The sequence below is a fragment of the Phocoena sinus genome, chromosome 16 (assembly GCF_008692025.1).
Source record: "Phocoena sinus isolate mPhoSin1 chromosome 16, mPhoSin1.pri, whole genome shotgun sequence".
NCBI classification, from domain to species: Eukaryota; Metazoa; Chordata; class Mammalia; order Artiodactyla; family Phocoenidae; genus Phocoena; species Phocoena sinus.
This window is the reverse complement of record NC_045778.1, coordinates 69102078-69128788: the sequence shown is the minus strand read 5'-3', so window position 1 is coordinate 69128788 and position 26711 is coordinate 69102078. Positions and strand designations below refer to the sequence as shown.

Genomic DNA, 26711 nt, shown 5'->3' with positions numbered 1-26711 from the left:
GTCAAAACCAAAGCAGACTGTGAGGAAATCAGTGTGTTATTATCTACTGGGACCTCTGGGTAAAGAAACCAGGAGTAAGAATAAAACGCTACTTTAGCATTTTAGTTCCATTTATTCAAATTCCAACTGAAGGGCTGAATAAATACGCAGATATGGTATGAATAGGAAGGTAGCCCCAAATGGTGCCATTTGAATGTCTCTAGCCTCTGTGACAAAGCAGAAAGACCCCCGCACAAGACGTCAGATGACTGACCCAGTTCACCCTGGCCCTGCCACTTAACTAGCTTTGCAATCTGAGGCAAACCAGAATCTCTGAGCCTTGACTCTCTGAAACTAATCTGTAAAACAAAGATGGAACAAATGAACATAATTTTTGTGAGAATGAAAGAATAATAAAAGGTATGAGATTTTTTGGTAAACTCTGCTTGATATTTAGAAATCTGGGCTGTTGCTTAAAATACGCTTTTTTAAAAAATTTTTAATTTTATTTTTGGCTGCGTTGGGTCTTCATTGCTGCATGCGGGCTTTCTCTAGTTGCAGTGAGCGGGGGCTACTCTTCATCGCGGTGTGCGGGCTTCTCATTGCGGTGGCTTCTCTTGCTGTGGAGCAGGGGCTCTAGGCGTTGAGGGCTTCAGTAGTTGTGGCACGTGGGTTCAGTAGTTGTGGCTCGCGGGCTCTAGAGCGCAGGCTCAGTAGTTGTGGCACACAGGCTTAGCTGCTCCGCGGCACGTGGGATCTTCCCAGACCAGGGGTCAAACCCGTGTCCCCTGCATTGGCAGGCGGATTCTTAACCACCATGCCACCAGGGAAGTCCTAAAATACCCATTTGTTTCAGACTCAGTGCTATAAAGAAAGAAAAACATCCCACAGACACCCAAATTGGAAAGTGACTTAATTGTGTACCTTCAAGGGAACATTTAATAATTTGGAAAGGAAGCTCCAGGTAGCTGGCAGAGATTGGCTGCACTCTGCAAAGAGGCAGAGTTTCAATGTTTCCATAGTCTGCATAGAGCACTTTCACATCAGCAGCTGACATCCCCAGAACAACGGCACGGTACCAGAAATCATCACCTGAAAATACAGAGGAATCTCAGGTGAGAAGTTACATTCAATGATGCCCTCCTCCTTTAGGATGGTTATTCACAGTTACATTTACATCACTTAGAAACTCACACCAAGATTTCTGACTTCACGCCAAGGAGTTTAGATTAAATAGGAGCATCACATATACTCCTTGCAGATTCTACTCAAAAGACAGTTATAGGACTAAATAGAAAAAGGCCTAAAACCACAAGGATAGAGAACAAGAGGGAAGACAATGTAATAGTGGAAGGTGGAAAGCAAATATGTGAGTGGAAATGATTTAGCAGAGCTCAACTAAAGGTGGGTGTAAAGAAGCCAAGAAACATCTCAGTTTGCATCTCAAATCCCCAAGCAATCAAGGCTCAATAATTGATGCTACTCATTCAAAAGTTGGAGCAAAGATGGAGATGAAATGGGGATTGGATAACAGAAGCAGAGCTGCTTCCCCAAGGCATGTGAATGAACTTTAGTTTATAAACACATTTACACGTAATATCTATTTTTAAAGTTGCTAAAGAGAATGCTCAGTTTTATGTTTACGTGTTTTAATAACGCTTAGAAAATTCCCCCTTTTCAGGTAACTGCTCCTACCCATGGGCAGAAGACGAGTTTCCTCCGCAGAGAGGATGAACCAGAAAGACTATGGACTGGGGAACGCGAGGCAGAGCAGAGGAGGGAGTTTACAAGAACCCTGTCAGGCAAGCTATGCACTCCAGGGAGGAGACGACCACCTCAAGCAAAAGCACTTCAAGACACAGGCATCAGGAGTTCCCAGTGAAACGGCAGAGCCAGGTCACCCTACAGGAAAGTCCACTAAGCAGACAAGCTCTGCCTGTGCACAAAGGAACTTCCAATTAGCTTCTCAGTGCTCCACCTTACATAAATGAACAGCGAAAGATGACCAGATAGTAGAAGAGTCTCTGACATGAAAGAGAAGACTAAAACAAACAGGAACTCAAGGAAACAGAGACCCAAAGACGGTGAAGACCATGAAAATTAAAGAATGATGTTAACATCCTCGGAGAAATGGCCTTCCATCCTTGAAGCAAGTACAAGACAGTTATTAAAAACCACATACTTGAGAAACAAAGCTACTGAAACCAAAAATGTGATATTAAAAATGAAATATGGAAGGCTGGAAGAGAAAACTGAGGAAATCTCTTGGAAAAAAAAACAGCAAAGGAAATTCAGCAGTAGAGTTTAAGTCCAACATGAGAATACTTGGAGTTCATAAAGGAGCAGAAAATAAAAGAAAGGAATAAGAAAATTCAGGAAAAATTTTCAAAACTGAAGCTCATGAATTTCTAAAGGGCCCACTCACTGGGTGCTCAGTACAATGGTGAAAAGAAAACCAGTGCTGAGTCACATCATAAAATTCAGGGGCTTCCCTGGTGGTGCCAGTGGTTGAGAGTCCGCCTGACGATGCAGGGGACATGGGTTCGTGCCCCGGTCCGGGAGGATCCCACATGCCGCGGAGAGGCTGGGCCCGTGAGCCATGGCCACTGAGCCTGCGCGTCTGGAGCCTGTGCTCCGCAGCAGGAGAGGCCACAACAGTGAGAGGCCCACGTACCGCAAAAAAAAAAAAAAATTCAAAACTTGGGATGAAAAGATTACCAAAAGTTCCAGAAAGGAGGAAAAAAATACGTACAAAGTTTGGAGAACCTGAATGACATCTACCTCTCCACCAGCAACACCCACGATGCCTTCAAAATTTTAAGAGAAAGATGATTTCCAACCTAGAATTTTATCTACAGGTAAGCTATCAAGTAACTATTAGGGTAGAATAAAGACTTTTTCAAACATGAAAGATAACAAAATTTATCTTACATGTACCTTTTCTCAGCTTCTAGAGGATGAGATAGATATACCAAAATATTAAATCAAAAGTAAAGGATCCAGAAAACAAGTTGAGACGAGGGAGGGAGAAATCTAGCCAACAAGGTGGGGTGGGAGAGAAATCCAAGAAACATAGGGGGTTCGTGCTGAAACAATCTCCAGTATGATGGTGAAAGGAAAATTTCAGGATGACAGCTCAGGTCTGGAGGACAAGCAGTCTGGATAGGAGTGTGTCAGAAGGCTGGAGCTGCCTACAATATGATAAAAGTTGATAAAGTACAGGCAGTATTCATGGAGAGAATTTATACCAATGTAGAGAACTGGAGATCATTAGTGAAAGTATATAGGACACTAGTAACAAAAAAGGCTGCAAAAGAAAAATGTAATTATAGTAACTACGTGGGTAGGCTGTGAATACTGTTTATGCAAAACTAATAATGTAATACAGAATACTTATCTAAACAAAAATTATGACACATTTCTACTGGGAAGAAAGAGAGGGAAATTGTAGATCTAGTTGTCATACAAAAGAAGAGGGAAACAAAATACATTTTTAAACTGTAAATCTAAATTTTAAAGTGAACACTGTTTGGGGAATAGAAAAGAATCTTACCTGTGTATCTGGCACAGCACGCATCTCCAATTTTTGGTCTATAGGCCGATCGACTTTTCTGAGCACTGCAATATTCTAACAATTCGGCTGTCAATACACACAGTTTTTCCTGATCTTCTAAAATATATATAGAAAATGTTTTGTGAAGAAATTTTCAATGCTACTATTTATAATAAAGTATTTATATAAAAAGGAAAGTCAAATCTAATCACTCAAAAAAGAACCCATATATATTAAAATATACATTTATATTTTTAAAATAGATAAAGCCAAAAAAAGATAAAACCACTACTGGTTACCTTGTGGGGAAGGGATGCAAGACTGGGAGGGGGCAAGAAGGAAGCCACTGGGGGGCTAATTTCTTGATCAGGGTGGCTATTCTAGTGTGTTCATTCTACAAAAACTTGTTCTATTAAGCTGCAGTTTTACGACTGTTCAGTATACTTTTCAGTAAGTGTGTTATAGTTAATTAAATGAAGCAAAGTACTTCCAATTCATCATACCATATGTTATTGTCAGGACGCAATAATCCTAAGACGCTGCTTTCCACTATACAGTTTAAAGTTGATTATTCCTAATACTGGAGGATAAAATTAAGAGCAGTTATTGTTATCACCACAATTCTTGGTTTGACCATTTGAAAAAACTTTTTTTTTTTCATTTTTTTCAGCTTTCAAATATGTGCAAATTATTTTGAACAGCAAACCTGCACTAACTCAGCCTCTGATACCGCAAGAATAAAGTTAAATACGCTGGGGCTTCCCTGGTGGCACAATGGTTAAGAATCCGCCTGCCAATGCAGGGGACATGGGTTCGAGCCCTGGTCCAGGAAGATCCCACATGCCACAGAGCAACAAAGCCCACGCACCACTACTAGAGCCTGCGCTCTAGAGCCCACGAGCCACAACTACTGAAGCCCACAACTACTAGAGCCCATGCTCCGCAACAAGAGAAGCCACCGCAATGAGAAGCCTGCGCACCTGAACGAAGAGTAGGCCCCGCTCACCGCAACTAGAGAAAGCCCGCACACAGCAACAAAGACCCAATGCAGCCAAAAATAAGTAAATAAAATAAATGAATTAAAAAAAAAAACTAAAATACACTAAAGAGATGCCTTAATTGTAATCTTTCACGAAATAAAAAAGGAAAAGGAAAGTCAACATTTACATGCTACTTTTCTTCATGATTAGGGCCAGTGTAAAACATTTCTCCAAGTTTCTAAGATACAGTAACACTGTGATTACAGACTGGTTAGGAAGTACTTTTCCAACGTATCTAAAACTGTTTGGGATCAAATTCTCGTAATGCTTGTAGAAGATTAGCTTAGTAATAAGTACAATTCAATACAGACAGTACCTATTTTTAAACAAGAAATTCTACAGTAATTAAGGATGTTGCTTTGTTATAAAAAGCTGTAGATGATCAAGACCAGGTGGAGTAGGTGCTGAATGCACAGCATGTTCACATTCATGTTTTTATAATTAAATTTTCCTTAAGTGTTATTATGATCAATTAAAACACTGAGTGGAACAGAAATCATCACCTTCTTCTCCCCATCACTTCCTAAGGAATTCAGGTAAGTTCATTCTACAGTTTAAAAGACCAGCATAAATGTGTCTCAAACTCTGTTTGGTTTCTTACCTGGCATTTCATTTGGTAGAGCATAAAACAAGTTTGGGTTTACAATTTCTAATACGCTTGCCTGTACAGTTTTATTAACTGGCAATTCTATTGTCCTCCACTGCTCAGCTGAAGAGGTGGCTGAAAACATACGAAATACAGGTCTCTCATGAAAAAGATAACATTTAGTATTCTACTGAATACCAACATTCCCAAATTCCCAAAACAAAAATCTGTATTTTCATAAAACAATCTGTTTAATTTGAGAGATTTTGGTGTGCATTACAAAAAAGTTCAATCTATAATAAGAATCCTTAAACTATTATGCTCCTATAGTATATTTCAGTAGTATATTTCCATTTCTGTAGCATATTTAATTCTTAAGATTTACTCAAACTTTAAAGGATACATAGCTGTATGATACACGTCTGCCTGACAAGTAATTACATTAAAAATGAGTACAGGGCTTCCCTGGTGGCGCAGTGGTTGAGAGTCCGCCTGCCGATGCAGGGGACACGGGTCCGTGCCCCGGTCCGGGAAGATCCCACATGCCGCGGAGCGGCTAGGCCCATGAGCCATGGCCGCTGAGCCTGCGCGTCTGGAGCCTGTGCTCCGCCACGGGAGAGGCCCCAACAGTGAGAGGCCCGTGTACCGCAAAAAAAAAAAAAAAAAAAAAAAAAAAAATGAGTAGTGTTTAATAAAAAAACCATGTTTCAATAAATATTAAACTAACTTTACTTATTACTTATCTATTTCCACAAAGCATATTTCTACAGGAAAATCATGTCACTTGGAATAGAAAAATTTTCACAGCCTATAAAAGCAAAGGATAACATAAATTTAAATAGCAGTTTAAAAATGTTACCTTGAAGCCATGGGGCATCAATTTGAAGACCATGTTTATTAACAGGACTGTTTTTCACTAAGTCTTTACATGGTGAACTAGCTTTTAAAACCAGATGTTCTTCAATCAGAACATCAGTAATTATCCTGGGATAAGAAGTGGAAAGATCGGTGAGTTCAACTCCCACTCCATTTTCAGTGATTTCAGCCACTCGGGCTTGGAGTTTTATCCCTGTGACACACGTCTGAAATCTTGCTATGGCTTCTCTGGTCCAGTGTTTGTTTCTAGGCTGTATATCTAACAAATAAAACAGCATTAAGAAGAATTCTGCCCTTAATATGTTTTCTTTGTATTTAATTTTTGATAGTTTAATATGTGCCTTGGCGTGTTTCTCCTTGGATTTATCCTGTATGGGACTCTCTGTGCTTCCTGGACTTGATTAACTATTTCCTTTCCCACATTAGGGAAGGTTTCAACCATAATTCAAAAAGAGTCATGTACCAAAATGTTCATTGCAGCTCTATTTACAATAGCCAGGACATGGAAGCAACCTAAGTATCCATCAACAGATGAATGGATAAAGAAGATGTGGCACATATATACAATGGAATATTACTCAGCCATAAAAAGAAACGAAATTGAGTTATTTGTAGTGAGGTGGATGGACCTAGAGTCTGTCATACAGAGCGAAGTAAGTCAGAAAGAGAAAAACAAATACCGTATGCTAACACATATATATGGAATCTAAGAAAAAAAAAAAAGGTCATGAAGAACCTAAGGGTAAGATGGGAATAAAGACACAGACCTACTAGAGAATGGACTTGAGGATATGGGGAGGGGGAAGGGTAAGCTGTGACAAAGCGAGAGAGTGGCAGGGACATATATACACTAACAAACATAAAATAGCTAGCTAGTGGGAAGCAGCCACATAGCACAGGGAGATCAGCTCGGTGGTTTGTGACCACCTAGAGGGGTGGGATAGGGAGGGTGGGAGGGAGGGAGACGCAAGAGGGAAGAGATATGGGACCATATGTATATGTATAACTGATTCACTTTGTTATAAAGCAGAAACTAACACACCATTGTAAAGCAATTATACTCCAATAAATATGTGGAGTATAAAAAAAATAAAAATAAATAAAGATGTGGAGTATAAAAATAAAAAAAGTAAGAATTCTGTGCCCCAAAGTTGCACTTTTTGCCTCAATAATATCCAGGACTGGACCCTTCCCAAGTCTACCATTCAGGTCAGTGGTTTTGAGTATCTTTTCTCCATAATCAATTATGTATCTACATCCTCAGTGCCTGAGTTGCAGACAATGCACCTACAAATATACTACTGTTTTAGGAGGCTCAGGATCCGTCTGCACTTTCCTCACTAACTTATCTTCACCTGGCATTTTTCCCAATAGGCAAAAGTAGAATTATTATTTCTTTTAGAAGCCACTATGGTTACATACACGATGATGAGTTATCAACTGTTCTGGTAAAAGATGTTAAACCTACACTTGCACCTTTGTGAACAGTCTTCCAATGATAATTTCAAAATATCATATTTAATTATTTAACCAAAAATTATCTTTCTGGGATAACTTTGGCTTATACCCTTATTTTCGTAACAGTGGTTCTCAAATGTGAGTGTGCATACGTATTATGTAGAGGGCTTGTGAAAACAGATTTTGGGGCCCCACCCTAGAGTTTCCAATTTAGTAGTAGGTCTTGGATAGGGACTAAGAATCTGCATTTTTAACAAGTTCTCATGTTGATACTACTGGCTGTGGGGTGGAGGGGTCATATTTTAAGAAACACTGACATAAAACATGGTGATTAAAAACAATAATCCAGAACACACTTAGTGTAAAATAAGTAGAAATTAAACAGGCAAAAGGAAAAATAAAAAGCATCTAATGCTTCTAGACATGATCACTATTAACATTTTGGTATCCAATCTTTCATAATCTTTATGTGCATATGGAAATACACACATGAACATATATACTCATAATTCTTTTATAAAGAAATTTTTATAATAATAAAAATAGTTATAATGTTAGGCACTATTCAGTGCTTTATGCATTGTATCTCTTTTATCCTTAATGCCTTTTTGAGGAAGGTACCGTTATTTTCCAGATGAGGAAAAGGAAGCATAGAGTTTAAACAGTTTACCTAAGGTCTCACAGCTAGTAGGCAGCAGAGCTGCTTCTAATCTGTCCTCTTAATCACAATGCCATCCTGCCATCTCTTTCATAACTTGCTTCCTTCACTTAAATCATGAACTAGTCTTCACATCAACACATACTTAACATTTTAACGACTGTGTAATAAGAACGAACACTTAATAGAACTTTGAGTGCCAGACAGACCCTGATCTAAACATTAATTTAATAATCCTCACAACAAACCTATGAAATAGGTACTACCACTACCCATTATATGGATCCTCATTTAACCAAGCCTCTACTATTGGCTATTTAGGTTGTTTTGCTATTATTAACAGCAGTGTAATGAATTTCCATGTAGGTGAACTTTGTGAAATAACATGATTATTTCTTTAGGATGAATTATTAGAAGTAAACTTGCTAAGACAAACGGTAAGAATATTTGAGGCTCTTAAGGAATCCTACAAAATGTCTCCAAAAGAAAGCATCGGTTTTCACTCCTATCATAAGTATAGAAAAGCAGCTGCTTCCTTACTTTGACATCAACACTGTACATTCTGGCCAGTATCTTTAAATATATGTTTCTAAATTTTATAATATGAAACAGAAAATAACTTACACAAAATATTAAAATTATAAATATATTAATACTGAGAAATTTATGTACTCTAAGTATTAGAAGACAGTTGAGAAAATTTCTTACTCTGCACCATACCTACTAGCCAGCACTGTATCCCCTGAAATGGAAGTTTTAAAAATTTGGATGGGATCATTTGGAGTTCATCTGCAGTAACTTCTTCAATGTTTCCATAATCCACAAACTGTACTTTAACGTTTCCATTTGATAAGATTTCCTTGACTAAAGCACGATACCAATTACCATCACCTAGATTTAACACAAAATTTGTAACATGGAATATTTCCCTTCTATTAAGGTTTGAAATTTTTATCTTGAAAAAGACCATTCTTTGTCTAAAGTAGCTAATATATTTCTCTTCCCAGACAACACCTTTAGTTTTTAATTCAGAAATCCCTAGAAGGAGGATTCTCAAAATTCATTCTTAGAATATCACCGAAGTTTTTATAGCATCACACTTTTACATCTACTATAAAGATTTCATTCATAACCTAACCAATAAGCAGAATATTAAGTGAAGCAAAGACTTAATAAACTTGATATTTGTCAAACTGGAAGACTTATAATATTCTCACCACTAATGAGATTGTTTCACTTGTTACTTGGTAAATAATAGAAAAAATAAACAGAAAAACATGCAATGAAATTAAGGTGCTTCATCAAACATATTTTCAAAATAAACATGCACAGGGTGACCAGAAGAAACAATGAATCTGCAGTGAACAGGTTTCCCACTCTCTAGCTTTTAATATTATCAGAAATTCTGGAAAGAAAAGCATTTGACAAAGTTAGGTAAGAACATATCATTTGGAGTCTCCTTGTTACAAAGAGAGAAGAACAAAAAAAACCACGGTATTTTAAGCATTCACTTTTGATTATGAAAAATAACTGCTTAAACATCAGGAAGAAAATACACTAAAAATGAGGTTTGAAAGTCAAGAAATAAAAGATTCTAATATAGTCAATATTGTGCCAACTGCAACTTACCTACAAAAAAAGCACAACAAGGTTGCCCTACTTCTGCCTTAAAATTATTAGGCAACTTCTGCTGGCAATATTCTGCTACCAATTTGTTCAAGTCACTGAGTTTCTTTAGAGCTGAAAACACAATACACATAGTGTTTAATATTTTAAAAACATGCAGAGTAACAGATTTTCATTTAAAGTTGGAAAGTGTTTTGATCATAAAAACCCAGGCATATCCCCAAGCAACTATAAAGTACGCCAAATACCTCTCCCTTCTCCTTATTGAGAAATTGGGCAAATAAGTCATTATTTAGTTAATACTCTCAGTAAACCCCATACCAACAATTTACTGGGCACAGAGCCATGGTGATGGCATTGTTGTCAGTATGCTAGAGCATGAGCTTTGCATGTGGACCAGGAAACACTGCACAAGAAAGGAAGTTACATATAAGCTGTCCTGAAGGAGTATATGTAATTACTAAATGGTTGGCACAGATAGTGTCTGCTAAGGACTTTCAGAGAGGTGAGCTCTGTGCACTAAAGGCTTTATAGAGAAATCTGAAGTATGACTTGTTTGCTAGAAAAGGAGAGGGTAATTCCAGAAAAAGAAACGGCTCTGAGGCAAAGTACCAAATTAAGCAGCCAAAAAAACACTTGCTGGGAGCAGTCTGGCAGAGAAGAGGAATGGAAAGGTAGATCACTGAAGAAGAACACCAGAGATGTGCTTGGAAAGATACAGACCGTGGAGAGCTTTAAAATGCCAAGTAAAGGGATCTGAACACTACAGAAGTAAAAGAAAAATATCTTTTAAATATGTGGCAAAGACCCATTCACAGAAATGGAAATTAAGTTGTATCGAGTTAGAATTGTCACCTTTCAGATTAGTCAAAATAAGAAAGTTTAAGGACACACTGCAGGAAATGGTGTGGGAGAGGGCACTTTCATACACTGATGGTGGAAATCAGCCTGGATGACCTCTTGAGGGCACTCTCTCAAGAGCCCAAGCACACATATCCTTTGACTTAATAACTATTGTACAATTTTAGGAATTTGTCTCAAGGATATAGTCTCAGAATAAAATCACAGATTACAAGAATTGTTTTTAGTGATAAATACTTGTACACAGGAATCCTTTAACTGTAGCTGTACCTAGGTTAACTAAATTAGGGTAAACCCACCCAGAGGAATACCATGTAACCATGAAAAGGAATGAGGACGTACAGTGATGTGGTACCCTGGAACAGAAAAAGGCCATTACCAGAAATGGAAAAGACATCTAGCGAAACCCAGATAAAGTCTGGAGGTTAGTTCATAGACATTTACCAATGTGGGTCTCTTAAGCTGTAACAAATGTTAACATCTTACATAATCGTGGTACTATAGAGAAAACTAGGGGTATACAGGAACTCTCTGTACTATCTTGGCAACTTTTCTGTAAATCTAAAATTATTCCAAAATTAAAAGTATATTTTAAAAAGAACGGAGGAAATACTATGTGAAGTGATATCCAAGACAGAGTGGGAGAAAAAGGCAAAGTGCAAATATTATTTATTTTACCATTTATGCCTACATAAAAAGGAATATATATACTCATACAAGCATATGTATAGAGCAACTGTGGAAAGATATTAAGAACATTGAGAAAAGGAACTGGAAGGATATTTAGAAATCTGAGAAGAGGAACTGGGAAACTTAACTTTTCACTATATTCTCTTTTGTAACTTTAAAATTTGTACTATATGCTTGTACAATCACTTATGAAAATAAGTGGCGAATATTTTAAAATAGTAGCCTATCTACCAGATGATTCTGTATGAAGGGATGACAAATCTCACAAGTTGGGAGCCAGTCAGGAACTTAGTTATCTAGGGTAACATCCTTATTTGACAGAGAGAAAACCCAAAACTTAGAGAGGTTAAAATCAATGATGCTCACCAGAATGGCTCAAGGGAAAAAGACGGAAAATACAAAGTGTTTGTGAGGATGTGGAGCAACTAGAATTCTCAAACCAACAACTGCCATGATCACTTTGGAAACTCTTTAGCATTCATTGATCAGAGCTGAAAACACACATACCCTTTAAGATCTGGCCACTAATTTCATTCCTAGGTACATGTTCAATGGAAATGCATGTGCGCTAAATTTGTATGAAAATATTCTTACCAACATTTTATAGCTCAGAACTAGAAATAACCCAAATGTCCAAGAGTAGAAAGGAACAGTAAATTGCAGTACATTCACACAACGGATCACTATGCAGCAACAAAAAACGAGCTACAGTCACACGTGAAAATGATGGTCCAAACTCACAAATGTGGAAAAAAAAAAGCAACAAGGCACAGAAGAGTACATATTGTATGATTCCATTTATATAAAGTTCATAATGGGAAAAACTAATCTATGCTATTATTAGAAGGCACGATCATATTTACTTCTGAAAGAAAGAAGTGGCAGTGATTGTCAGCAGACATGAAGCAAACTTCCGGGTTACTGGTAACCAGAGGTTGGTCATGCAAGGTTTTGACTTTGTGATAATTTGTTATGCTGCACTCGTATTTGTGCACTTATCTGTATGTATGTCATACGTCAATGAGATCAACAATTAAAATTTTTCAAAAATGAATTTAGGAGACATTCTGTGAAATCTAAGCTGGTTTAAACAGAGACTATTGAAAACAGAAAATAATGTCTTACAATGGAATAAAAGGCAACCAAGTAAAACCAAATCTTTCTTGAAAGTACAAATACCCACTTGGCCTTTACTGGAAAGAGAACAGTTTCACCACCCAATAACAAACTTATCTTGACCTATTATCTATGCCAGTGTACTGTAAAAAGAAGTAAGTAAGAGTCAACTTACCATCCTCTTTAAGCACATGGCAGTAAAATTCTCCAGGACTATACACCACACAGACCACAACATCTACTGTCTGATCAACAGCAAGTTCAACCCACGTCCACTCCAACAGACTGATTTCTGCTTCTACACCCGAGGGAACTGTGAAAATAAATGGACGATTTGCAAAACAAATGGCCAGAGCAGGGAGTTGGAGGCAGGGCTGCTAGATAAAGAGTCTGCTTTTGAAGAACTGAATGTCCAATGACTTTCTTAGTGACTTTGCAGGAAAGTTAATTAGCATGAGAATTAACCATTACTACCTCACTGAATTCCAAATTCACATTTCTCATCGACCTTCAGCTGCCAGTGACCCAAACACACTCTTTAGATGAATGCTTGGTTTAAAAGGACAAAAGGTACTCAACATCAATTCTTGTTTAAAGTATGAGAACCCATACATTCACAAAGCCACCTGAATTCCAGCACGGACATTATCTGGTGGACAATTTACTTACCACTGGCTTCTTTCATGTCACTGGGCTTAACTGTCACTACCCCCTTGTCCCCCACGGCAAAGCCTGCATCGATGAGCACTCTGGTGACACTGATGTGGGGCATCACAGACCTATCCATAAGTTCCACCAGGGAACTGTTTTCCAACTGGTCCACCACTTTCACTGTGATCATTTTGTTCTGTACAATTTTTCTCATCAGATAAATAGCTTCTGGAGTCCAAATTCCTAATGATGGCTTTACTCCTAACAAAGAATTTTTAAAAGAATGTTAAAATCTTTCTTATTGCAAGCCTTTACAAATTTAGCTCCTAATTTCCACAAACTTAAGGACTCTATGACAAACACTGGAACCAGAAAGTCCCATCTGAGAAGGATTTTCTAAACACGAAAATGAAGGCAAAATTATTAAGAAAAAGTCTGTAAAACGCTTCTATATTTCTATATAAACAAACCATCATAAATCCATTGATACAAAATGTCCAAAGAGGCAAATCTAGAAGACCGAAAGTAGATTAATGGTTGCCTAGGAAGCTACGATTAACTATATATAAATGGGCACAAGAGATCTCAGGGGAGGTGATGGAAATATTCCAAAACTGGATTATGGTGATGGCTGTACAACTCGGTAAATTACTAAAAATCACTGAATTGTATACCTAAAACACTGTTTTTATTTATTTTTTTGGCTGTGCTGTGCGGCTTGCAGGATCTTAGTTCCCCAACCAGGGATCAAACCCACGTCCTTGGCAGTGAAAGAGCGGAGTCTTAACCACTGGACTGCCAGAGAATTCCCTAAAACAGTGACTTTTATGGTATATAAATTATGTCAATAAGGTTGTTAAAAAAATCAAAAACAAAAGTATCAAACAATCCAGGAAGAAACACCGGTCACTAATACTGACGTCTGAGACATCTGTAGCATTTACTGAAAGGGCACTTACAAATCAACAACCCCAAAGTTATACCAAGTCATTTCATAAAATTAAGAGCCAAGTAACTTATGAAAAAACATCCAGTCTCACTGGTAATGAAGCAAATTAAAATGATTTAGTTTTTAGCTTATCAAAATTGGCCAAGATGAAACAATACAGAAATATCTATTGGGCAGGACAAAAGTACCTTCAGTTTTTAAAATAAAAGACATTTTTCATTTTCACTTAAGACCTTTATTGAACAACATATTCACCCTTTTGTTCCACACCTTCTGTCATTTTTCAGGCAACTTCATAATTCCATCTTCCCAAAACTTTTTATCTTTTTGAGCAAAGAACTGTTCCAGGTATCTTTTACAGTCTTCCAGGGAATTGACATTTTTTCCATTAAGAGAATTTTGTAAATACCGAAATAAATGGAAATCTGAAGGTGCAATATCTGGTGAATACAGCAGATGAATCGGAACTTCCCAGGCAAGCTGTAACGGTTTTTAACTGGTCATCAAAGAAACATGTGGTCTTGCGTTATGCTGATGGAAGATTATGCGTTTTCCGTTGAGTAATTCTGGATGCTGTTCGTCGAGTGCTGCTTTCAATTGGTCTAACTGGCAGCAGTACTTGTTGGAATTAATCCTTTGGTTTTCCGGAAGGAGCTCCTGATACAGGACTCCCTTCCAATCCCACCACGTACACAACATCACCTTCTTTGGATGAAGACTGGCCTTTGGTGTGGTTAGTGGTGGTTCATTTCGCTTGCCCCATGATTTCTTCCGTTCCACATTATTGTACAGTATCCACTTTTCATTGCCCGTCACAATTTGTTTTAAAAACGGAACATTTTCATTACGTTTCAGTAAAGAATTGAATGCGGAAATATGGTCAAGAAGGTTTTTTTCGCTTAACTTATGTGGAACCCAAACATCAAAGCAATTCACATAACCAAGCTGGTGCAAATGATTTTCAGCACTCAATTTGGGTATTTTGAGTATGTCAGCTCTCTCCCGCGTGGTATAACGTTGATTGTCCTCAATTATTGTTTTCTGATTTGACCGCTATCAACTTCAACTGGTCTACCCAACCGTGGAGCATCGTCCAGAGAGAAATCTCCAGCACGAAACTTCACTAACCACTTTTGACACATTTAATCAGTCACAGCACCTTCTCCACAAATCTTTTTGTGCATTTCAGTTGCATTTTTACCTTTCTTGAAAGAATAAAGCATAATATGCCAAAAAAGTTGTTTTTCTTCCACCTTCAATATTAAAACGGCTACACAAAAATTCACCAATTTTGAAAAGTCTTTTTATAAATGCACGCTGATATGACAGCTGTCACATACAATCTAACAAAATTGTTTCCAGTGAAGTTAAAGAAAACTAAGTGCCACTAGAGCCATCTTACGGAAAAAAACAAACGAACCTTTTGGCCCACCCAATATTTGGTACACCAATGTGTCAAGGAACTGACTCCCTACTACGTTTCTGGTAGGTGTGTAAACTAGTTCTACCTTTTCTAGGGAACAATCATAATGTGTATCACAAACATGAAAAGCATACCCACTGACACCTCCATTCCACCTAAGGTGGTATTTTTGCAAATGTAAGTGCGTTTTGCAACCTATCCCAAGGAACTAAAAAAATTAGTTTTTTAAAAAAGATGATTAATTTTTAATTGAAGTATATTTGATTTACAATACTGTATTAGTTTTAGGTGTACAATGCAGTGATTCAGTATTTTTATAGATTACAGATTATGCTCCACTTAAAGTTATTATAGAATATTGGTTATATTCCCTGTGCTGTACTATACATCCCTATAGCTTACTTATTTTATACACAGTAGTTTGTACCTCTTCCTAAGGATATGATCTTGGATAGGCTAAAAAATGTAGTTAAAAGAACACTGCTAGTAGCAGGATCTTGGAAATATCCTTCTGATAACTGGATACTAGTTAAGTTATGGTGCATGTGAATGAAAAGTTGTAGAAGCTAATCTTTTACACTGGAAAGAAGCTCCTGCTCCTAGCGGGACATGTTACATATACAGTGATTTCTAAGCATATGATCGTTAATGTTCTTGCTTTCAAAAGCAGTTTCCCCCTAATTCATGCAATTGACAGGCTTCTGTGATATGTATTGATAATGCAGGTTCTATAAATAACAAAAAAGAATACTCAACTTCATAAACACAGGTATATTCAACTTCATTTTATTACAGATAGCAAAATAGTCATCTGTATTTCCTAAATGTTCCATTAAGGATTGTTTTTGTACTGAGGTAAGTTATAGCTAAACACATTCCCTGATCTACTCACTAGTTTAATTTCAATTCTAATGCTCTTAACTTTAGGTTTCAATATTTTAAGAATACAGGAACTATAAAAATTACATACCTGCCAGCACACACTTAATAGCTTGCATTGGCAATTCCAACAACTTCGGAGTTATGGGGCAAAGTCTTGTCAAACTAAGGATTTCAAAGTTTCCATAGTCTACATATCCGACCAGTACAGATTCCTCAGAAGCATAAGCCAAAACAGAGGCACGGTACCACTGGTCATCCTCTAAAAATAGGAGAGACTCAATCTGAAATGATTTTCCAATGTAGATATAAACAAAACTTTTTCCTCCTCAATTTAGATGGTCATTTGTAGATTCTATTTTCATGTAACATCAAGCTTTACTGAACTATGCATGCTTATTCACCATTCCTACTTTTCCTTATCAGAAGCTTTCAACTCCTGAAATGTCACCTTTATTCACCCCTTTCTAGGTAACTCATGTTGTATGCTTGTCATTATTTATTTATTAAATGCTTAATCCCTCTAGTGGACAGTTAACTCATTAGGACAAGGGAACATGTCCTGGTCACGTGAGTGAATCCATTAGGTCTTGATCAATTTTAGAATACCTGGCAGTATGAGTCAACCAGACTCCACTAACCAAGCCACAGATTTACCGGAGGCCTACCTGTCTCTCCCCTCCTGTGAGGCCACTGGTCCTCCCTTCAGCAGAGAACTGAACCCAGTCATCAGAGGGTCATCATCTGTGCAGCTACAGAGGCCGGGCCACAACAGCTATGTGCCTCCAGACACTCTTGCTGTTCCAAAGAAAACTGGCCAAGACATGACCCTGGGAGGTTCCACATTCCCACACTGATATAAACAAATGTCTGTATCAGTCTCCAGAACTAAAGGGCTGGTAAAATAAAAACCTCCATCACCCCCACCCCCGCAGCATTTACAGATCCTCCTCCTCCCTTACACACTTGGATTCAGTTTAATTGGAACACTTAAAAACATCATTGGTGCACTACTCAAACTTCAAATGCAGCCATCAATGCAAAACGAAGATTGGTTCATTTCTTGGTACTTAACTGTAAGTAAAAAATTCAATAATACTCTCTTTTCCTTACCAGAGAACTGAGCACAGCAGATATCACCAATGGTTGGATAAAAATCAGAGCGTGGAGACACTTGACTGCAGTACGCAGTAAGTGACGCCTGAAGTTCAGCGAGCTTATCTGTGGATACAGATCACATCTTAAACTAAAGAAATACAAGTTTACACGTTATCTGCATATCTGCATGCTGAGTCTCTTGATGTATGTTATATTGATAACACAAATCAAGATTTACTTACGCCCACTTTGTAGTCGTTGACAAAAGAAGTCTTCTGGAGTCTGAATGTGGGCGACCACACCGCAAAACTCATCACCTACATTCAAAGTCAACACTTTGGGGATTAGGCCACTTCTGTCTATAATAGTTTTGTTTTCAGCTGTGATTTTCCTGACATCTTCAAGATCACCTTATCAAAAAGCAGAAATATAAGTCTTTTTGGTTTCATTAATCCAATTTTCCAGTTTCTCAGGCCTAACTGTGCTCTTTCACACTTCTAGGCCTTAATACATACATGCTGGTCTTTTTTCCCAGAACATATTCCCAAATCTCCCAGCAACTTGAGTATTTCCTGCTCAGTATGATGTCACTGTGAAAGGCTTTCCTCCAAATCTGGGTCAGGTGCCCTTCCCAGGGCCCCCACTGCACTCTGCGATCCTGCCACCGTTTTATAATCTCTTCTCCATGTGGGCGTATACTGCCCACAGAATACGCTCCCTGAAGGCACCTCCACAGTGCCTTAGTGAAGCAGATACTGCTGGGGGGATTTTGTTCCTTCCACTGGACCCCTTTGCAGCATTTATTATTGCTGATGACTCCTTCCCAGAACATTTACTCTTCTGTTATTCTGGCAACATTTTCCCTGTTCTCTTTCCACCTCTCCCATCACAGCTTCTCCCTTGGTATTGTAAGCTCAGGTTCACTTCTCTCACTTTACACTCTCCCTAGGACACCACCATCATTTACAATTTCAAGCGTGATAACTTTTAGACCAGTAAGTATTGAGTTTTCTCCTCCAGATGGCCAAAAAAACTCCTGAGAACTGTTCAGCAGAGCTGTCTCACCCAAGCTTGATGTTTCAGGGATTTTATATAGGCAGTACTCTAGGAATACAGACAAGAGACAATAACTTCCTCAATAACTAAAATCACTACACCGTTCAATATTAATCTGTATACTCACTTGAATCTGCACTTTGCTTCTTAGAATTTTGTCCCTTGGGTTTCAAGCCATATCCCATTTCTATGAGCACATGGTCTAAGAATTTTCCTAAAAGTGATTAAGAGAACATATTTCCATTGAGATATTATACTAAGTATTAGAGGAAAAGAATAAATACAAAAGAAATGAATCAATCACATGATTTAAAGATTATAGCTATTGGCACACCAGCATATTTTTTACTAGTTCAGTTTCTATGTGTAAAATATAGTTTATTAATTTTCAGCTTTAAAAATTGAGTCAAGGGGCTTCCCTGGTGGTGCAGTGGTTAAGAATCTGCCTGCCAATGCAGGGGACACGGGTTCGTGCCCTGGTCCAGAAAGATCCCACATGCCGCGGAGCAACTAAGCCTGTGCACCACAACTACTGAGCATGTACTCTAGAGCCCACAAGCCACAACTACTGAGCCCGTGTGCCACAACTACTGAAGCCCGCGCACCTAGAGCCTGTGCTCTGCAATGAGAAGCCACTGCAATGAGAAGCCCATGCACCGCCACAAAGAGTAGCCCCCACTCGCTGCAACTAGAGGAAGCCCACCTGCAGCAACAAAGACCCAATGCAGCCAAAAATAAAAATAAATAAATTTATTAGAAAAAATTGAGTCAAAATCCCCATCATCACTTAACAAAAAATTTAATAAAAATATTTCACTTAAAAATTACGAATAACATGGAAGATTTAGTTACCACCTCACTGGCATGCTTAGAATGATCACCATTTATAAGAAAAAATAAATTTAAGACATAAGACTACTTCATCTCAGACATAAAGTATGGCTGAATCAAGTGTCAACCAGCAGCCACATAAACTTCAAGTTCCCTCAAACAGTATCCAAAAGCTCAAGTCACAACATGGAACATACATAGCAAAGAAACAAAACACAGAGATTTTATACTCAATTTCACAACAGGATTAACTGAATTTTCTACCAAGTAATCAACCAATGATGGGTCTCAAGCAATAGAAGAGTAATACCACCTTAGAAACCAAGAGGCAATTATAAGCACACTGTCAGAAGTCACTTTTTAAATATGTACAAAGCCATAAAGGAAGAACAGGATTCCAAACTGCTTCCATTTCCACAACTTAAATACTATGTGCTTATGGGCTTAATGCTAACCAAATACAGTTCTGTGAAGGTTGTTCAAAGAAAAAGCACTGATGGTAAGGATGGACAAATTCACAGAAAAATTCCTGAATTTTCCCAGTAAATGAGTAGAAATCAGGGATATTATAATGGCTGTATTAAAAAGATACTAGAGTTTTCCCATAATAAGTCTAGATCTAGCCTTTTAATGTACCAAATTCTATAAACTTTTGCCTTGTCTTTGATAAACTGCCAACTGCAAGAGCAGAGCCAAGGCCATATTTCCCGTCACAATCTGAATGACTCCAGAGTGGGGCTTACTTGGTCTCACTTCATGTTTCTATTTCTTCTCTGAGTAATAGGTGGGCACTAAATAACATATTAAGTGCTCCATTTAAAAAGAAAGGTTCAGGGCTTCCCTGGTGGCGCAGTGGCTGAGAATCTGCCTGCCAACGCAGGGGACACGGGTTCGAGCCCTGGTCTGGGAGGATCCCACATGCCGCAGAGCAATGGGGCCCGTGAGCCACAATTACTGAGCCTGCAGGTCTGGAGCCTGTGCTCTGCAACAAGAGAGGCCGCGACAGTGAGAGGCCCGTACACGGCGATGAAGAGTGGCCCCCACTCACCACAACTAGAGAAAGCCTGCGCACAGAAACGAAGACCAACACAGTCATAAATAAATAAATAAAATTAAAAAAAAAAAAAAAGAAAGATTCAGATCTTACCTGAACTTGTCAGCATAACATCCACAGCAAAGGAAATCACTTCTTTTAAGATGTCCACAACCTTCAGAGAGCAGTACTGCTGCATTAACAGTGATTTAATAGTTTTGATACAATCATTGCTCCAATTCCCCTCTGCTGGGATAACATTGGCTACAAAGCATTTTACGGCCTGAAAGATTTTACACAAGTTACTAAAAATTAGTATTTGAAAGTGACTTTTTTCTAATTAATTATGCAAAGATTTTTTTAAAGACAATGTATTTCATGCTGAATATTCATCAAAAATCTTCAAGTACTAATCCGATAAACAATTTTATGAATAATTATTTGTCTCTCTTGATATTCTATCCACAATGCTTTTCCTTTTGGGACTTTAAGCTTGAGAAATCAATCAAAGGATGGTTATTATCCTTCAATTACACATAAATTCAAGTTGCTTCCAAATAATGTAATAAATATAAAAATGATTGTTTTTAAAGAGCAGATTGATAAGATGTCCCTAAAAATGCTAAGTTTCCTACCTGAGGCAGTACTTAACTAAGTAATGCCTAATAAAATGGAGCCAAGAAAGTCCATGATTGTTTCTCTACATAGTGAAAGATACACCAATAGGTCCTTTCTCATAATAACCATGGCAACAAACACACAAATATTATGTCCATCAAAACATTAAAAACAGCTCCTTTGGGATGCTATTAGGAATTCAAAAAGTAAAAGAGACTTACACAAGGAGGAAACAAGTCAATTTTTCTGTTTAGTTGGTGAATTCTGTTTACTGGAATTATTTCTTCATTTCCATAATCAATATATAAGACTTGTGCCTTCTTCTGCAGCACATCAACATCTTGTATTATTACTCTGTTCCAGGTCTGAAAGTGAAATATAACGGTATTCTGCTTCTAAACAGCATTTCACAATCTTAGGTTTAAAAACTCTCAATCTACAGAACATGCAAAGGAAAAGTTACTGTTCTGTTCTGAGATACTCTATTAACAAGTTAGCTTAATTTCCTAAGAATCTGGCTCAGAAATCCCCAAATTTGTCCATTTTAGATGCTTTAATATACACAACAATTCCCAGGCTATTCTAGCCCAGCGGACTCTGTGACACACTAATGCCTCAGCTACACGGATAAACACAAGCTCTAGGACTAGCAATCACTCTGTACCCAGCAACTGAGGAGCCTACATGCAGAGCTGGAGTGGCCTCTGGCAGGGAGGAAGTAAGCAAACAGACGTGGACTCCTGACTGAGGAAGAGAAACAGCAGTGTGACCAGAGTCTCACCTCAAGCCATCTAATGCATCATTAAAAGCTCTGGTGTCAAGCTGATAGGACCAAAGTAAATTAAAATATCTTGTTAAATATTTCATTAGGGGTTACCTGATCAACAGTGTACTTGGCAACACAAACTTCCCCCTTTACAGGAATATAATCTTCTTCATGTGCCTTATTTGCATATGTTTCCTTTAAGCTCGCAGACAGTTGGTTCATGTATTCTAAAACTTCTGAAGAACGTAACTGCACATAAAAGTCACCTGGGTGTTTGAATTCAGTAACTATACCCTTTCAAAGACAAAAAAGTTGCGGTAACTCACTGAGAACAAAGCAAATGTTAATTTTGTAAAGCTTTATAACAAGATACAAAAAGTACTGTAGACAAGTTTTTGCAATCTTTATCAATTTCAGTTGTATTTTGGAGCTGTCTTATAAACCCAAACACAGGAAACAAGGAAATAAAAATCTACAGTTCTTTGGATCTCTGTCTATGGAAATTAAACAACAAATACCTTTATTTCCATGCTTTTCCTGAGTTGTAGGCTTCTCAAATCAGAAAACATTATTTTATCAGCACAAATGGCTCTTTCTTTAGTAACTCCAAGAGGACAGTCACTCTGGTTTGAAAAAACACATTAAGTGAGTTACTTACAAGCACATGTTTAAATGATACCATGGCCGGACTTCCCTGGTGGCACAGTGGTTAAGAATCCACCTGCCAATGCAGGGGACACAGGTTTGATCCCTGGTCTGGGAAGATCCCACCTGCTGCAGAGCAACTAAGCCCGTGGGCCACAACTACTCAGACTGCGCTCTAGAGCCTGTGAGCCACAACTACTGAGCCCGTGCATCTAGAGCCCATGCTCTGCAACAAGAGAAGCCACTGCAATGAGAAGCCCGTGCACCACAACCAAGAGTAGCCCACAATCGCTGCAACTAGAGAAAGCCCACATGTAGCAACGAAAAGCCAATGCAGTCAAAAATAAATAAATAGGGCTTCCCTGGTGGCGCAGTGGTTGAGAGTCTGCCTGCCAATGCAGGGGATACGGGTTCGAGCCCTGGTCTGGGAGGATCCCACGTGCCGCGGAGCAACTGGGCCCGTGAGCCACAACTGCTGAGCCTGCGCGTCTGGAGCCTGTGCTCCGCAACGGGAGAGGCCGCGACAGTGAGAGGCCCGTGCACCGTGATGAAGAGTGGCCCCCGCTTGCCACAAATAGAGAAGTCCCTCACACAGAGACGAAGACCCAACACAGCCAAAAATAAATAAATAAATTTATAATAAAAATAAAAATAAATAAATAAATAAAAAATAATTAAAAATAACATAAAATAAAATAAATGATACCATGGCCACTATTTGCTAGAACCGAGGTCAAAACAGCCTGACTCCCAGGTTTGAATGAGGGTGTAGAGAAATAACATACGTCTTCTAGGGTCACTAAAACGTACTGTCCATAGGCAGTGTGCATAGCACTGGGATCACCCGAGAATCAGGCCATGATGGTGATGGCAATGTTGAGTTTACTTTTTAAAAAAGGGGGTGGGGAGGGTAGTGTTTTAAGTTTTCACTTGTTAACATTTTTATAGGAATGGATTTTTTTTTTTTTTTAAGTAGAAGCTAGGACCAGCTAGAGAAAGCTAAAATTTACCTATAAAATATGAGTTGGACATCACTGATACTTTCCAGATTGCAAATGATTTACCCCATACAGTTATCTACATGGAAGAAAGGTATTAACAGGAAAAGGTGCTCCTTAGATAACAGGGCCCTATTAGAATCCAGTACACAAAGCTAGAGAGTATGTGCACGCAGGGACTACAAAGAGACAACTTTCTCAGTAGTCCACCTACAGCGAGACACAGCCATCTCAAGTCCTTTTCGGAAAAAGCTGGGCATAAACAGTTCTCACAGACCCCCAACGCTCACCAAATCTATCACTAGGGTGTACAGATTTATTCAACAGGAATAAACAAACACTGGTGAAATGGAGAAATAAGTCATAAATATTTTATTTAGCTTAGGTCCTCTTATTTCAAAATAAAGGGAGTCATTAAAAATTCACTCTAAAGGCAAAGAGAAAGTAAGTATATCATACCTCTTTTTTCACTTCCATGTTCTTTGTTTCAAAAGGTGATTTATTATCTTCAAGTTTGTGGAAACTGAAATAAAGTAACCAATTATAATACTTACAGCACAGAACCAATTAAAAGTAAGGGCCACAATAATGTTAAATTCTCAACAAAATCCAGAAAGAGCAAAACAGCTTCTTCCAGAAAGAATCACAGTAGTAACAAAGTAAAACAACCCCATGCCGGCTATGCAAGGGTCTGCCCTGTGCACAGGTGTGCTTCTTCCAAAAGCCACCTAATGAAAGGGAGATAGCCACAATCTCCAAGCCTCAGTTTCCCTATCTGCAAAATGGAGAAAATACCTACATTACTTAAAACAGAGTTTTGGGGATCAAAAATTGTAGTGCTGTTCACTTCAGATTTGTATACTTTATGTTATACTTAAATAAAAAAGTAAAAAGCAACAACTTTTACATAGTTATGGCCTGCTTACCTGATTTGATCCTTATACTACCAAAAAAAAAAAAACCCGTATTTTAAAATATTCTCTAATGAATGTAAAAAAAAAAAATCACACTTACTTCTGCTGAACAGGTTTGCACACGATGCTGTGGGCTGCCCAGTCCCTTCTCTGGCATGTGACAGAGCAGTAGTACGTCTGCTTGCACTGTGAGCACCTCAGCGGCCCTACAGAACACAGCCCATGACACCACCAGTGTTTTATTGCAAATATTTGTTGGAAGGAACAAGACCGTTTCAAAGACGTCATTCTATTAATCATATCAAGGAGAATATGTGAAGAGGATTATGCTGTTTATGATTAGGTGTTAAAACTGAATTTATAGGGCTTCCCTGGTGGCGCAGTGGTTGAGAGTCCGCCTGCCGATGCAGGGGACACGGGTTCGTGCCCCGGTCCGGGAGGATCCCACATGCCGCGGAGCAGCTGGGCCCGTGACCCATGGCCGCTGAGCCTGCACATCCGGAGCCTGTGCTCCGCAACGGGAGAGGCCACAACAGTGAGAGGCCCGCGTACCGCAAAAAACAAAACAAAACAAAACAAAAACACCACAGGGAGATACCACTACACATCCATGAGAAGGGCTAAAATTAAAAGGACTGAAAACACCAAATGTTGACAAAGATGTGGACCAACCAGAACTCACTCCCAGTGGGAATACAAAATGGGACAACTACTTTGGAAAACGGTTTGGCTTTTTCTTATAAAGTTAAGCATACACTTACCTTTTGACTCAGCAATCCTACCCCTAGGTTTGTACCCAAAAGAAACGAGAACATACGTCCACACAAAGACTTATGCAAAAATGTGTAGAGAGCTCTATTCATAATAGCCAAAAGCTGGACACAAGCGAAATGTTCAACAGAACAGATATACACTTTGTGATATCATGTAATGAAATGCTACTCAGCAACGAACAAAAAAATTAATGTACATGCAAAAACATGGATTAAACTCAGAAATATTTTCTGAACAGGAAAAGCTTCCCACAGAGTCTATATTGTATGATTCCATTTACAAGAAATTCTGTAACTGGTAAAATTAATTTATGGTGAAACAACAACAGTGGTTGCCTCTGGGGGGTATAGTGACTGGGAAGGGACATGAGGGAACATTCTGAGAAGATGGAAGTATTCTTCATCTTGATTGGGCTATGAGTTTGTGCCTTTCAGTGCAAGCATGTTTTATCTCAAAAAAAGTATAAAAAATAATCAAGTAAAGAAGCATGGGGCTTCCCTGGTGGCTCAGTGGTTGAGAGTCCGCCTGCCGATGCAGGGGACACGGGCTCGTGCCCTGGTCCAGGAAGATCCCACATGCTGCGGAGCGGCTAGGCCCGTGAGCCATGGCTGCTGAGCCTGCGCATCCGGAGCCTGTGCTCCACAACGGGAGAGGCCGCAACAGTGAGAGGCCCGTGTACTGCAAAAAAAAAAAAAAAAAAAAAGCATGGATGAACAAGAATGGTAGGATGTTGGCAGCTGTTGAAGCTGGGAAATGGGTATATGATTTATATATACTCTTCTGTTTATATTTAATGTTTTGCATAATAAAAATATTTTTCAAATGTGTAAAGGAATAATCCAACAGGCATCTGAGAGCGATATGCTTACCAAACAGACCACAGCAATGGCAAGTTGTCGACTGAAGAGGAGGTCCTAATGAGCTGAAGAGTGCTGGATCATTTATGGACAAGGAACTCTCAACCAACTGGTGTACTTTTTTTGATTTTGCAGGAGACACATTATTGCTAGTCTTCTATTAAGAAAAGAGAATAGCAGTATTAAAACTTGGTAATAATGTTTTGTTTGTTAAATATTAGATTTGGGACTTCCTCTGCCGAGAAGACAAGATAGATGTACTTTCCCTTACTCCTACCATTAAGTACAACTAAAAACCTTGGACTTATATGTAAAATAAACATACAGTGACACTGAAGGAAGGCAGCAGACAGGCTAGGAACTTGGCACCCAGAGAAGGACATGGCAGTGAGTCCCCAGAGTTTTTATTCTGCCTCATATATCCCAGATGCGGTGCTGGAGAAGTCAGAAACACCCAAAGGCACAGACGATAAAAGCCCCAACAAAAAGCCTGCTCGCTTGCTCTCTCTAGCCAAAAGACCAGGAAAGCTATGGCCCAGCCAGACAGAAAAACTTTATCAGTAACTGCTCTACTCCAGACAGTTGCCGCAGAAAAAACTGTGGCCCCATCCCACCAGCAAAGGTAGACTGGGGAGCCTAGACCTCCACCTTCACCAGGCTACAGTGAGGTGCCCCTCTCTCCCACTTGGGTGATATCAGAGAAAGCCAACAGAGTACGGAGCCAGCACTTCATCCGCGTGGGGTCTCCCTGTGGAGACTGCATGGGGAGCATGGAC

General features: G+C 38.8%; 1 protein-coding gene across 1 annotated transcript in view; it reads right to left on the bottom strand.

The window, feature by feature from the left end:
* Positions 1 to 26711, bottom strand: part of TDRD1 (tudor domain containing 1) — a 34562-nt gene that overhangs the window by 1390 nt on the left and 6461 nt on the right. The window contains exons 3-19 of the mRNA XM_032608604.1: positions 25948 to 26092; positions 24405 to 24510; positions 23850 to 23913; positions 22266 to 22370; positions 21859 to 22041; positions 21203 to 21346; positions 20478 to 20646; positions 18627 to 18713; positions 17686 to 17853; positions 17459 to 17566; positions 13113 to 13355; positions 12619 to 12756; positions 9780 to 9890; positions 6018 to 6293; positions 5174 to 5293; positions 3533 to 3649; positions 904 to 1071 (exon numbers count right to left, since the gene is read on the bottom strand). Of these exons, the coding sequence (XP_032464495.1) occupies positions 904 to 1071; positions 3533 to 3649; positions 5174 to 5293; positions 6018 to 6293; positions 9780 to 9890; positions 12619 to 12756; positions 13113 to 13355; positions 17459 to 17566; positions 17686 to 17853; positions 18627 to 18713; positions 20478 to 20646; positions 21203 to 21346; positions 21859 to 22041; positions 22266 to 22370; positions 23850 to 23913; positions 24405 to 24510; positions 25948 to 26092 (2452 nt within the window). The remainder of the gene's footprint in view (positions 1 to 903; positions 1072 to 3532; positions 3650 to 5173; positions 5294 to 6017; positions 6294 to 9779; positions 9891 to 12618; positions 12757 to 13112; positions 13356 to 17458; positions 17567 to 17685; positions 17854 to 18626; positions 18714 to 20477; positions 20647 to 21202; positions 21347 to 21858; positions 22042 to 22265; positions 22371 to 23849; positions 23914 to 24404; positions 24511 to 25947; positions 26093 to 26711) is intronic.